This window comes from Nannospalax galili, unplaced genomic scaffold (assembly GCF_000622305.1).
Source record: "Nannospalax galili isolate Female #2095 unplaced genomic scaffold, S.galili_v1.0 scaffold1274, whole genome shotgun sequence".
NCBI lineage: Eukaryota > Metazoa > Chordata > Mammalia > Rodentia > Spalacidae > Nannospalax > Nannospalax galili.
The window spans coordinates 143,978-157,643 of NW_008334662.1; the positions used below are offsets into that span (position 1 = coordinate 143,978).

The following is a 13,666-nucleotide window of genomic DNA, read 5'->3' on the forward strand; positions in this document are numbered from 1 at the left end:
CGGAGGCCTGCGGCCGCGCTGCTGAGGCGAGCCCGCCAAACTCCCCTCCCCCTCCTCCGTCCTCGACCCCCCGCACCTCGCCCCTTCCCCACCCCCTCCTCCGTCTCGGTCCCCCGCGCCGCTCCGGACCACTATGACCATGAGATCCGCAGTGTTCAAGGCGGCCGCGGCCCCTGCTGGCGGCAACCCCGAGCAGCGGCTGGACTACGAGCGGGCTGCGGCGCTGGGCGGGCCGGAGGACGAGGCCGGGGCGGCCGAAGCCCACTTCCTCCCCCGGCATCGTAAGCTCAAGGAGCCGGGGCCCCCGCTGGCGTCCTCCCAGGGCGGGAGCCCAGCGCCCTCCCCGGCCGGCTGCGGCGGCAAGGGCCGGGGCTTGTTGCTCCCGGCCGGGGCGGCCCCAGGGCAGCAGGAAGAGAGCTGGGGCGGCTCGGTGCCCTTGCCCTGCCCGCCCCCAGCTACCAAGCAAGCCGGCATCGGCGCGGAGCCGGTGGCAGCGGGCGCCGGCTGCAGCCCCCGGCCCAAGTATCAGGCGGTGCTGCCCATTCAGACGGGCTCTCTTGTGGCGGCGGCCAAAGAGCCTACGCCCTGGGCTGGGGACAAGGGTGGGGCGGCTCCCCCAGCTGCCACCGCCTCGGACCCGGCAGGACCCCCACCACTACCTCTGCCCGGGCCGCCACCCCTCGCGCCCACCGCCACTGCCGGGACCCTGGCGGCCAGCGAGGGCAGATGGAAGAGTATGAGGAAGAGCCCTCTCGGGGGTGGCGGCGGCTCTGGAGCCTCCAGTCAGGCCGCCTGCCTCAAACAGATCCTTCTGCTGCAATTGGACCTCATCGAGCAGCAGCAGCAGCAGTTGCAGGCCAAGGAAAAGGAGATCGAGGACCTGAAGTCCGAGAGAGACACGGTACGGGAGGGGTTAATCTGCGTTAGGGACGAGGAGCGAGTTGTGCGCATGCTCGGGAAGGGGCCGTAGGATGCTCAGGTCCCCGTTGGTTAGGGTTAGAGGAAGTTGGCCACCAGCAAAGGAGTGTCTGAGGTGCTGGGTCGTTAGGAACCCGGCTCCCTGGCACGTTGGGTCAGAGGGAAGGGTTAAAGGGCAGCCGCCACCGTGAGGGGGAGGGGAGGCTTCGGGTGCCAAAGGGTTAATTTAAAATGACAGCCCCAGACTTGTGGGAAAGACGTTTGGAGTAGAAAAGACCTGATTTGTGAGGGGTTAAACATGATAGGGTGCGGTGCAGATGTGGCTGTGTGGAAGGGGTTAAATTAAAGAGCTCTTGTGTTTGAAAAGCCTCGGAGAGGAGAGGGCCATACATAGCAGCTGTTGCTCTGACCACTGCTGCAGCATCTTCAGACGGGAGAGTCCTCCCAGGCCGGTTTAGTGGGTAGAAATAGTTGACATGGAACCTTCTTTTAGCTTTCCTAAATGATGTTATGAAAATCACTGCCTTTGATTTCAGATAGTTTTTATTAGGGATCTGAATTATAAAACATAACCCACTGACCAAGTCCCTTGTATAATAAGCATGGTATTTGAAGCAGGAAGGTTCTGAGGCATAAGGGGAAAGTAAGCTTATTCAGTGTTGAGTAGATCCTTCCACACTTAGAAAATCCTTGTCTCAGAATTGTAAGGTAGTAGAGGAGTCATTTATTCTTTCTTTGTACTTCTTAGGAGCATGGCTACAGAGGCTTGTTTTTACTGCAGCAGCAAATACGGGCATCTCGGTGTTAAGCACACTCTTCCCCTAATCAGGGAAGCCCGAATCAGGGAAGGGTGGTGGGGTATTACTGTGCTTGCATACCTTTCAACTGCCTAAAAATAAACATGGTTTCTCCAATTGTTGTGTTCAGGCGGCAGCTCACTCTTCTCACCCTCTTTCCTCTCATTGGCGCTGTGTGCACCAAGGGCTGAGCAAGGGAGCAGAGGGCTATTCATTTTGTTTGCCTTCTAAATGATTTGCATCAGGCGACTGTTTTGTTGGAGAATGCATTCTGCAAGGTGGTATGGGAGCTAGGGCAGGTCTCATTCAAATACCTCATAGTGTCGATTTGTGGAAGTTACTCAACATGGAGGTGGTACTGCTCAGCTACTGTACTGCAGTCTAGGGGTGTGATGGCACTGTAATTACAACACATATCCTACCTTCCATGGAGAGAGGGTGGGAGAGAAGGACCAGTGAAGGAGAAGAAATCAAGGCTATGTCACCCACAACCGTGGTTAAGTAATGCTGAGGCTGTGGATCAAAATGGGATGAAAATGAGAGTATGGCTGACAAGGGGGGCTCTGTACTGAGTGGAGGCTTCTGCTGAGGTCCTAAGGTAATGCCCCCCTTCCTAGGCTTTCCTAGGTAGGAAAAGTGGGGTGAGTTAAGGATAGAGTATCAGTCCAAACTTGGCATTCACTGCTTCTGTTACGTATTACAGTTTTAGCATTGCTTAAGCTTGTTTCTCTTATTCCAGTTATTGTTTGGCCACTATTGAAATCTATGCAATGGATGTATTGAAGGCAGCATTAAAGCACTGTCTAACCCAGGCAAAATTCTTGTAGTATGGTGTAAGTAACACAGTTGGCACCTTTTTTTTATCAAAAATGAGTCAATAAGTTTTTGATGACAATAGACTTCCATTTTCGGTTTGATTATTTGGCTCTCCCCTTTAATTAGAATGAACAATACTAACTTGAATAAATATTTTAATAAATTGGTATTTTTGGTATCTCAAATGCAAAGCAATATGTATATGTCATATTGAAGATATTACTGATTTCTGTTGCAATTATTTCTAATGGAGGATTATTTTACAAGTACTGCCTCAAACACACGTTTTCATGTGACACTGCTAACTTAGTGATAGTGTCTGAGCCTTTGATACCTTCTTACTATACTGTTTGCCATTGTCTAGAGTTTTGGAGTGAAAGTAGAGAGGATAACCTTAGGGCCTCTTAGAAGAACATAGAGCTGAGAGTGGAGCTTAGAGGTACACACAGTGCTTGCCAACCATATGCATGAGGCCCTGGGTTCTAACCCCAGTACCACCAAAAAAAAGTGAAGAGAATATATAAGATTAATTTTGGAGACTCCCAAACTGACTTGGAGCCACATGGTTAGCAGTAGCAGAGACCATGCCATTAAAATGCACACTGTGGCCTCTCCCAGTAGAGAGGATATTCTTTCAGAAGAATAAACTACAAATTCTTCCAACCCTTTTCCAATCTAGACTAATCTCTAAAATTAAACAGTATCTCTTGCCTTCTTTGTTGGGTTTAAGAAAAGCTATTCAGATTAATGCCTGCTGATAAAAAATAAAAAATAAGCTGAATCGGTAGGGTCCACAGAAAGATACAGAAGACTACCGATTCCTAAATGGGGCTAGGTGCCTGTGTTGATTTGCGTGTCTGTGTAAGTTTACATTTTGTCACTTTCTTTCAGCTCCTTGCTCGGATTGAACGTATGGAAAGGCGGATGCAGCTGGTAAAGAAGGATAACGAGAAAGAAAGACACAAGCTGTTTCAGGGCTATGAAACTGAAGAGAGAGAGGAAACAGAGCTATCTGAGAAAATTAAACTGGAGTGCCAGCCGGAACTTTCAGAGACATCCCAGACTCTGCCTCCTAAGCCTTTCTCATGTGGGCGGAGTGGAAAGGGACACAAAAGGTGTGCTGGTAACTTTATTCTACTATCTGGACATGATGAGGAGCTGTTACCAAAGACTGAGAGTAGGGAATTGGGGTTTATGGATTGGCTTTACAGCAACCATAGCCTGAATTGAGAAATCTGTTGTATTGGGCAAGGTGGCTCACACCTGTAATCCTAGCATTTGGGATGCTGAGGCAAGAGGATTGTGGTGATGTGAAGGCCAGCCTGAACTATACAGTGAGACCCTGTCTGTAAAAAAAAAAAAATCAACAAACTGGGCCCTTTAATCCCAGCACTTAGGAGGCAGAGGCAGGGGGATCTCTATGAGTTCAAGGCCAGCCAGGGCTATACACTGAGATACTATCTCAAAAAAAAAAAAAAACACATAACGGGCCCCTTTAACCCCCGCCCTGAGGGGGAAAGGGAGGGGGGACTCTCATGGGTTCAGGGCCAGCCGGGGTTATACACGGAAAACCTATCCAAAAAAAAAAAAAAAAAAAAAAGTTTCTGTGTTAAGAAACTGCCTGAAATATTTTTTATGCAGGTTGTAAAAATCTATTGAGAACATTTTGGTCACAGTGGTAAGTACAGAATGCAGAATACATCATAAAGAGAGTGGGCAACAGCTGTTACCCTGTTGAATCCAGTAGGCACAGAATACTATTAGATGTTCCTAAGCATAGAAGTTTGCTTTATCATTTACCAAGGGCCTGTTCTGTATATTATTAAGCGTGACACTGTTGCTGCCCTTGTCTTCGAAAGAAATACTAGGTGTTTAGTACCTGAATACAGTCATGTGGGAGTGAGAGACCTAGTTCTCTTTGTCCCCACATATATTCAGAGCAGATTTTTTTCTAGCCAATTAATTTTATAACATTTTCTTTCCTATCTAATAGGAAAACCCCATTTGGAAATACAGAAAGAAAGACTCCTGTTAAAAAGCTGGCTCCTGAATTTTCAAAAGTCAAAACAAAAACTCCTAAACACTCTCCCATTAAAGAGGAACCCTGTGGTTCCTTATCTGAAACTGTTTGTAAACGTGAATTGAGGAGCCAAGAAACCCCAGAAAAGCCCCGGTCTTCAGTGGACACCCCACCAAGACTCTCTACTCCCCAAAAGGGACCCAGCGCCCACCCCAAGGAGAAAGCCTTCTCAAGTGAGATAGAAGATTTGCCGTACCTTTCCACCACAGAAATGTATTTGTGTCGTTGGCACCAGCCTCCCCCATCACCGTTACCATTACGGGAATCCTCTCCAAAGAAGGAGGAGACTGTAGCAAGTAAGGCATAGAGAACACTTGCTCTTATACCCTAGTGGTGGCGGTCAAGCTAACAAGTGTGAAAATGCCTTTGGCATTTTTTAAAAGTGCAATCAATAAAGCAGAGTTCTGTCAAGAATGAGTAAGTTAACAGCCAGAGACAGACACTGTGCAGGCATTGCAAATAGATGGAATTACAGCAAAATGTGCTCAATGTGTTTGCCTGCTTACAACACTGGGAGATGTGTTTGCCAGTAAGTTGCTCATCACAAGAGCACCAGACTTGGGGGTGTAATCTCCGGCAACTTGCATGCCCTCTGAAAGAAGGGTTTTCTGTGCTGTGAAATGCATAGAACTTATACTTTGCCGTGCACGACTGTTCCTGCAATTGATATTGTGTGATGAAACCTGGGAGGGTGGTCTTTGGGTGTTCTCAGGGGCCAATGGTAATTTTTGGTTGGGGAGCCAGCTTGGGATGGGGAATTTCACCTGGGCCTTCGCTCTTTAACTATATAAACATTTATCTGTATCTCTGTGTCCCGGTCTGGGGGGCAGGAGGAATCTGCCAAAGACCAACAGTCTTACTTTACCTTACTATACTTCACGAAGGTTCTAAAATGTGAAGAGTTTACTTGGATTGCAGTAGCCCATTGGTTGTTCATATATTTAAATAAAATGGTCTACAAACTTATTTTTCAAACAATAAGGACTATCTTGGGATATCTGAGCTGCTTGGGAGGGTGGGGGGTATGGGAACTTGGTCTTCATTCCCTTTTTTCTTTATGGCTTCCACAGAGATGCTCCCCATCTTCTATATGAACCAGTAATTGGAATGTGTCTTCAATTGTGTAATATTAGTCTATGACAGTCACTGTGGGTGCTCTGGGGTAACGGTGGGGAAGGCTTTCTTAGATAGAGCCTCAGACCTGAGTTTCTACCCCTGTGCCTTGCTCTAACAGGGATGGGGATGGGAATCCATTCCAATAAGATGTGAGCATTCTCCAGGCTTTGTTTGGTTGTTGTGGTGATAAATCTGAGTGGGGAAGATAGATTAATTATCTAATGTTTATTAGGCCTCACATTTGAGTACATGAGACAGACCAGGATCCTGATATAGATTCAGACATTTTTGTTGTTTCAGTCAGTTGACCAGGTTCATCTTTAATAGTTCACCTTTTTGCTGCTATGGCAATGCTGTGTAACAATCTAAGAGAAACCGTGAAGCAACTTCCTATCCGGAATTAGGAAATGGCTTGGTCTGGAGTTATTCTGTGTGACTGGCTGTTTTTGAAAACCCTCTCTGCCCTAGTACAGCAAGTTCTAAACACCTCTGAGATTGTGGGCATAACAATAGGAGGGAGTGTGACTGGGGAGACCCCAGGCCCTTGAGGAGCCTGAGTTATGAATAAATGTGTGAATCCTTATTCTTGATGCCCCTATCTCAAGAGGAAGTCTCAATGGCTTGTTGAGACATAAAGCCAAAGTCTTTGTGCATGTTGTTCAGGCTGGACCAGCAAGGTAGTTTGTTTGGAGGGAGGAGGAAACTGTTTAAGAAGACTTCATATGTAAGTTCTGAGAACACTGATCTTTTATTTGAAAAATAGGGTCAACTTTTACTCACCTGCCATGTTCTGAGTTTAAGGTTTGATATCCTTGGCCATCAACTGTTGCAGGGAAACCACCCTAAATAATGAAGAAAAGAAGTCGTCTCAGTGTAAAAAAAAAAGTGGTGGGCTTATTTTCTTTTCTTTTGTCTGTTGTTCCCTCTTCCCCTTCCCCAGAGAGAAATTCTCAAAAGAACAACTCAAAAAACAAAATGGCTTCCTAGTGAGAACTTCAGTGATGATCCTTTCCTCCATTTTGGGTATGGGCTTTTTTCTTTTTACACTGAGATGATTCTTCTTTCCTGCATTATTTAGGGTGTCTGATGCCATCAAGTGTTGCAGGAGAAACTTCAGTCTTGGCTGGTGAGTAGAATAGGAATTGCTGGCTGGGCCTGGGGTGGGGATTTGGTGGGATGGTGGCTGGTTGGGAGCTGCATTTCCCATCCATTGGATGTGGAAGAGTGAGATTCCTTGGAGTTTGATGACATTTCCATAGACTTCAAAATGACAACACATTTCAGTTGTTTTTCAGGAACTTCAATAGCATCCATTATATGAATTGTCAGATATTGGCTTAGGGTTTGTTGTGATCCTGAGTTTGGCAGACTGCAATGGCATTTTAGGTTCTTTTATACCATAGCAAGTATACTGAATATGGCTTCAGGTGAGGCCATAGAATGGATTCCTATCTTGTGGTAACTCTGTCTTACTGGGGAGAGACCTCTTGTCCTAGTGAATAGTTGGAGAGTTGTATGACTTTGGATTTAAGGGTGGTTCCACCCCTCCTCTTTTTCTTTTTCTTGTTCTTTATTTTTTCAGTTCCTTCTTGGAGGGACCACTCAGTAGAGCCTCTAAGGGACCCAAATCCTTCAGACATTTTGGAGGTAAGTACTCAAGAGCTCTTAATGCAAGGAAGTAGGAAACTAGAATATGGGGGTGTATAGCTGGCCATGAGGGCTGGCATCTGGTCCCAGCTAGTCAAGGGACTGAAACAGGAGAATTACTTGACCCAGAATTTTGAGACCAGTCTAGACAAAAAAAAAGGAGGGGGAGGAGCATAACGACTATTTCTTAGTACTGTGGATGGATTATATAGAATTTTAAGTGCGTAAAGGAATTCGAGAGATTATTTAGTCCAAATTCCTTATTTTATATATTTGGAGTGGTTAAGTGATTCATTCAAAATAAGTAGCTGAGTAGTATTCAAAACCAAGGTAAGTTTTCATGATAAGTAGGAAAGTTAAACTGTGCTGCTCAGCAACACAGTTATATATTCCAATTTAATTGAGTCTTGAAAATTTGATATTTTGAACTCAGACTCTTACAAAGTATATATAGAGGCAGAGTGCGCTTATGGTGGGTATTTCAGTTTGACATGACTTTAAGTAGGAAAGTTTCAGGAATTAATTTAGAAATTTGTGATTACTGAAAGGATGGCTGTGAGGGGTATGTTTATTAATTCTTTGACCAGGTTTACGTGGTATCTATAGAACTAGATACTAGAACCTGAAGGTGAAAGAGTTTATAGTCCTGGAAGCTGTAAGTTAGTTATTACAACATGGTCATAAATAGTTTATCCTTGCTGTTCTTCTCTAGAATCTGGATGACAGTGTGTTTTCAAAGAGGCATGCAAAACTGGAGCTAGATGAGAAGAGAAGAAAAAGGTAAGGCTGCAGTGCTCATTCTGGGAATACCTGAGCACTAGGACCTTGACCTCCCTCTTCTGCACTGTCGATAGTCTTGGAGCTCTTAACTAATCTCCTGAGATACAGGTTTCTTAGTTGGTTCAGTATCTTAGCTGGGGGCAGATGGTAGTTACAGGCAAACATGTTCGGCCTCTTCAGATAAGCCCTTTCTCAGTTCCACTTTCTGTGGAATACCAACACATAATTTAGACTTCTATACCCAAAGAGCTCTTCCTCAACCAGGTAGTCAGTTCTTTTTACGCCATCTAGAGGAGTCAACAAGGATCTTCCTAGTCTCTTGAGTGTGTGAGTTGCTTTTGTAGGACAGCTTTTGGGTAAGTAGTAATATTGGGTTTGTTTTGTTTTGTTTGTCTGGTTTTTCCCAGATGGGATATTCAGAGGATCAGGGAACAAAGAATTTTACAGCGACTGCAGCTCAGAATGTATAAAAAGAAAGGAATTCAGGAATCTGAGCCTGAGGTTACCTCATTTTTCCCTGAGCCAGATGATGGTAAGTTTTGCCTATCTAAAAATGTAGACTTTTCAAGGAAGGTTGTGGATGGATTGAGTAGAACTTTTAAGTGCAGAAAAGAATTTGAGAGATTATTTAGTTCAAATTCTTTATTTTATGGATGAGAAAAGTGAAATCCAGAGTGTCAAGTGATTATTTCAAGATAAGTAGCTAGGTAGTATTCAAAACAAACAAGTTTCATGCTACATAGAAAAGTTAGGCTGTGCTACTCAGCAACATAATTATATATTCCAAATTTACTTGATTCTTAAAAAATTGATATTTTGAACTCAGATTCTTACAAAGTATAGAAAGTTTCCATATACTTGCCCTGGTGAGTGAACTATGTTTTGGAGGTAGTATAGTTGCTGGACATTTTCTGCCTGTTAACTAACAAGGTCCCATGTGATTTTCTTCCATAGTTGAAAGTTTGATGATTACCCCCTTTTTGCCTGTTGTAGCATTTGGACGACCATTACCAAAATTAACTCCACAGTAAGTATAAAGGATTTCTGTTCCTTCCCAGCCACCTCATTTTCAGATGCCATGGAAGCCTAGTGTCTTAAGGATAGCCATGAGTCTTTGATAGCAGTAAAGCTACTGAGGCAACAAGCCAGAAACTAGGAGGGATGTTTTTTAAGTTAGATGTAATTTATTTCGCCACTTTAATGGTACACTGACTATTGCTAGAGCTTTGAAGCAGAAATGATGCTCCAAACATGGGACTCAGGAGTCAGGGCTAGAAGTGGAGAGAGGATGATGTCTGTGAGTTACTATCTTCCCTACACTGAATTCCTTCTTGCCTTGCAAGTTACTTTCCTCATCTTTTGCCAGGAATTTTGAGCTGCCCTGGTTGGATGAACGAAGCAGATGCAGATTGGAGATCCAGAAGAAGCAAACACCTCACAGGACATGTAGGAAGTAGCTGTCCTGGCTAAAACCCTGTCTTAAGATAGTTGTAGCATGTCATCCCACGAGATGGCAGAGACCTGTATATGTGACCTGTGTCCTCATGTATGTCATTTGCTGGTAATGCCTTTCCATACTCCCTTGATTTTAGTTTGGTTTTCTTTACTCTTGACTTCACAAAAACTCTTGTGTTGGGCTAATTGTGAACTACAGAGAGTTATTGGGACTTCTTTTCCCTTTTTGGGGAATGAGCTCTTGAGTTAATCCTATAGGATGGTAGATTGGAAGTTTCAGGGGTCACTTCTACACATTTGCCTATGTTAAAGGGGTACAAGGGCTCTCTTCATTAAACATATGGAAGATGGAGCAACCCCTGCCTTTAGGAGCTGTGCCTGCCTGACCCTTTCCTTCCTTGGTATACCTTCTGAATAGTGTGGGTGTAGTGGTTTTACCCTAAAATAAAGCAAATACCTCCCGTGAGCTTTAGGACCAGATGAGGAATAACAAGTGAAGTGATGAAGCAAGTCATCTTCACAGGGTAGGAAAGAAATTGAAGAGTTGGTAGATAAATGTCTGAGAAGTTAGTTCTCTTAAAACTTCTGTGATGTAGCCATGTGGGGGAGGGATGTGTGGCTGATTATTTTTTGAGTTAATGAGTAACTAAAGTTTTTTCCCCACCTCCTCAAAAAACAAAATCTGTAGAAAAGAGAATGGGGATGTAGGTTTCCAACAAATTATAGCACTAAACAGATGCAGTTGTCATTTGGGGATGGCATGCCAGAGTCCGTATAGATGTCCTTGTGTCACATCACTTCTCAAGTATTCCTTAGTTGGGCTTTATCCTATTAGCTGAACTCTTGGTGATGGGGTGGAAAATTGGGGAGGGTGGGGAGGGTGTGGAAATATGTGCTTCCTTTGGCTGGCAAATGTCTACATCTTGAAACAAACAGTTGTACCTAATGAACTTCTCTATTCATTTTGTAAAAATAGATTTGTATGTGTACCATCTTGGTTCCCATCTCCTGCCCTCGTTTTGTTTAAAAAAAGATTCAGGACAGCACTCCCAGGCCACTTTGGTCTCAGTGTAAGAGCCCTGTTAACTATCTGGAAGGAAAATAGAGCTGAGACCTCTGGTCTTAAATATATAGGAATTGCCTTTCATTAGTCTTCAGGACTATTGTGTGAAAACAAGTAGGGGTCTAATCTCCTAGGAGGTAGGGGGCTTTTATCCTTGAAGAGAGTATGTCCCCAGATTATTAGCACTTTTAGAGGAGAAGCCAAGGTATATAGGGTGTGTGGCCGGCCCATCAGTGGAGCATGAGAGAATGGGGTACCATTGTGGGAAGAAAAGAAAAGTTCCTCAGGGGCCTCCCACTGCTAAAGCTTTTTTTGAGATGTTATCTGTGCTCCCTGGGTTTGACTTTGAAAGGAATTATTCCAGCAGTACATGTAGTATTCTTGGATGATCTTGCTGCTCTTATTTCTCTTGTGTGTTTGTGTGTGGCTATGAGTTTTCATTTGTAACTCCATCTGCTTAGGAGAGCGGACTCTACAAGGGAGCTTGCTGTGAGCTTCATTGCAGCAAGGATGTAGAGAGAGAGGACTTAGTCCACTAGGGGCTTTCATCTCACACCTTAAGGATGAGGAGATTTCTAGATTAGGCCAGATTTTTGTTTTTCATTTTTTTAATGCGGCAAGCTGGTTAGTGTTTCTACTCTGACCTATGTTGTTTCTTTATAATGTGCCCTTAAAGAAAATAATCTCCCCGGCCAGTTGTCTCTTTACTTTGTTCCTTGATCCCTCTGTTTCTTCTTGGTATCACCCTTGTCAGATTCCTAATTTTGTGTATGGGTTAGCAGATTTAACCTTTCAGTTTCTGCTCTATACAGAGGAATCCTCAGATCCTGGTTTTGCTAGACTGAGAGGAATTCATGAGGTGCTATCTGGCCAGACTTAAGTAGATTCTATTTCTTTGGTTCTCCCCACCCCACCTCCACCCCAGGACCTCTCATTTTATTGTCTACTCTTCTAGATATCCTTTGATTTGGATATGTTGAGGTTTATTGAGAAAGAGGTTGGAGCAAAAGTTCTAAGGGTGAAATTACAGTGTGTTAAGAGTGTGGGGGAAAATTAGTCTTATTTTTCCCTACATGGGATATAACACTGTGAAATTCAGTCTTCAACTGAAGGCCCTGCAGATCTCCTAAAACATAGTTCCTTATTTCTTTAACAAAGTTTAAGCTAGCGTTAATAAATTAAGAGAAATTGCTTGTCTCTCCACCTCAGCTTTGTTTTATGCCCATTTCATATTGTTGTCTGTGTTGTAATTCATACTTTTGATACCATTTCTGATGTGTAAAATTGGTCGTCTTGTAAATATCTTATAAAGAGTTCAATTGTAAATAAACTATTGTGGCTGTTCATTTTTGAATTTTTGCCTCAGTTTATTAGATTGTTGGAAAACATGAAATCTGCTTGTATATGAAAGATTAGAAGAAACCTATTTCCCAATAAAATAGAATAACACATTATTTGCCCCTTTTTATAAGGGACTGAATCCATTTGTGTATGAATACAATGCATGTTTCATTCCTCTTTGTCTTCAGCTCTTCTTTGCACATAATTGGCAACTTTAAAAAATTAGTATTTCCCAGCACTTGGGAGGCAGGCAGATCTCTCTTCAGTTCAAGGCCAGCCTGGTCTACATAGTGAGTTCCAGGCCAGTTGGGGCTATAGGGAAACCCTGTCTCAAAAGACCAAAAAAAAAATAATACTTGGCCAGTCACGGTGGAGCACACTTGAGAGGCAGAGGCAGGTGGACCTCTGTGAGATCAAAGCTAGCCTGGTCAATATAGTGAGTCCCAGGACAGCTGGGGCTACAGGGAGATGCTGTCTCAAAAGACCAAAGAAAAAAAACCAAAACAAAACCACAACAGTTGGCCAGACCCTCTAGGTCATCTATTCTTAGTCCCTGATACCTGTTTTCTGGATAACATTCCAGACGATGGAAATCCAGCCTGTTTAAACCCAATGTCTCGTGTGTGTGTGTGTGTGTGTGTGTGTGTGTGTGTGTGTCCTCTACCACATATCTTTGTGTCTATGAGTGGTCTGCATGCATGTATGTGCCCCCATGTCCTGCAATGCCTGCAGAGGCCATAAGATGGCGTTGGATACACTGGAACTGGAGTTATGGATGGTTGTCAGCACCATGTGGGTCCTCTGCAAGGCAAGAGCAGCCAGTGCTCTTAACCATGAGCCATCTCTCCAGCCCTTGAAACTAGTGGTTCTTGTTTTGCCTTCTAGGGGATGAAAAAAGATTGAGGTGAGCCTGGGCTTCATAAGACCGTTTCCTGTCTCAAACAAAAAAAAAAGCTTGACTCAGAACAGGATATGGCAGTGCACACCTGTAACCCCAGCACCTGGGGAGGCTGAGGTGGGTAGAAATGAGACTGGCATAGGTCTTAGACCCTGTTTAAAAAAAAGCTGGTCTCAAACCAAACAACTAAAGGACAAAGTGGCAGTCTATCCCTTTTCCTTATTTGGATACTAAATTTGGCAGCCGCCTTGCACCAAGATAGTTTGTGATGGAGAAGATTTGCCAGGCCTTTAACACGACATCATGCATCCTCCATTTTGAATTTAGGCAGTTTGGTTTGGAGCTGGAATTAAAAGTTACAATTTGACCACCTGTCTCTCCAATTGAGAGACCCAGTCTCTGGAGGCATTCATAACTTTTTCTATAAATTTGGTAGAGGGCTCTTTAATCATTTATGAATAACTCAATCTTGTTATATCATGGTGATTTGATACATACTATTAATGTGCACTAGTAATTTGGCTCACAAACTATGTTGCAAGGTAACTTTTTTTTTTTTTCCACTGCTGACAAATACTTTACCTAAAACAAAGCATTTCTGTCTGGTAACTCTTAATAAGGAAGTCACATCAGGATTTTAAATCAACAGGAGGTGTCTACTGAAACCTTAAAAAAAAAAAAAAAAAAAAAAAAACAAAAAAAAAAATCTTTTCTTTTGGGGGGCATGATGGTGCACACATGTAATTCAGCACTTA

General features: G+C 43.7%; 1 protein-coding gene across 2 annotated transcripts; it reads left to right on the forward strand.

Moving 5' to 3' along the window:
• Msl1 (MSL complex subunit 1) lies at positions 1–12,016 on the forward strand. Of its 2 annotated transcripts, XM_008829427.1 has the most exons (9): positions 1–901; positions 3,423–3,646; positions 4,525–4,907; positions 6,806–6,853; positions 7,310–7,374; positions 8,087–8,154; positions 8,562–8,686; positions 9,109–9,181; positions 9,521–12,016. In XM_008829427.1, the coding sequence occupies exons 1-9, from the start codon at positions 134–136 to the stop codon at positions 9,609–9,611; spliced, it is 1,845 nt and encodes a 614-aa protein (XP_008827649.1). In that variant the 5' UTR covers positions 1–133; the 3' UTR covers positions 9,612–12,016. The 2 variants fall into 2 exon arrangements, with proteins under 2 accessions (XP_008827649.1, XP_008827650.1); XM_008829428.3 differs by lacking the exon at positions 6,806–6,853 and having other exon boundaries at positions 11–901.
• Positions 12,017–13,666: the final 1,650 nt, after the last annotated feature.

Coding starts and splice junctions, on each gene's coding strand:
- Msl1 (XM_008829427.1), top strand. CDS start 134: ATGACCATGAGATCCGCAGTGTTCAAGGCGGCCGCGGCCCCTGCTGGC. Junction 6,854..7,309: donor AGAAACTTCAGTCTTGGCTG/GTGAGTAGAATA, acceptor TTATTTTTTCAG/TTCCTTCTTGGAGGGACCAC. Junction 9,182..9,520: donor TTACCAAAATTAACTCCACA/GTAAGTATAAAG, acceptor ATCTTTTGCCAG/GAATTTTGAGCTGCCCTGGT.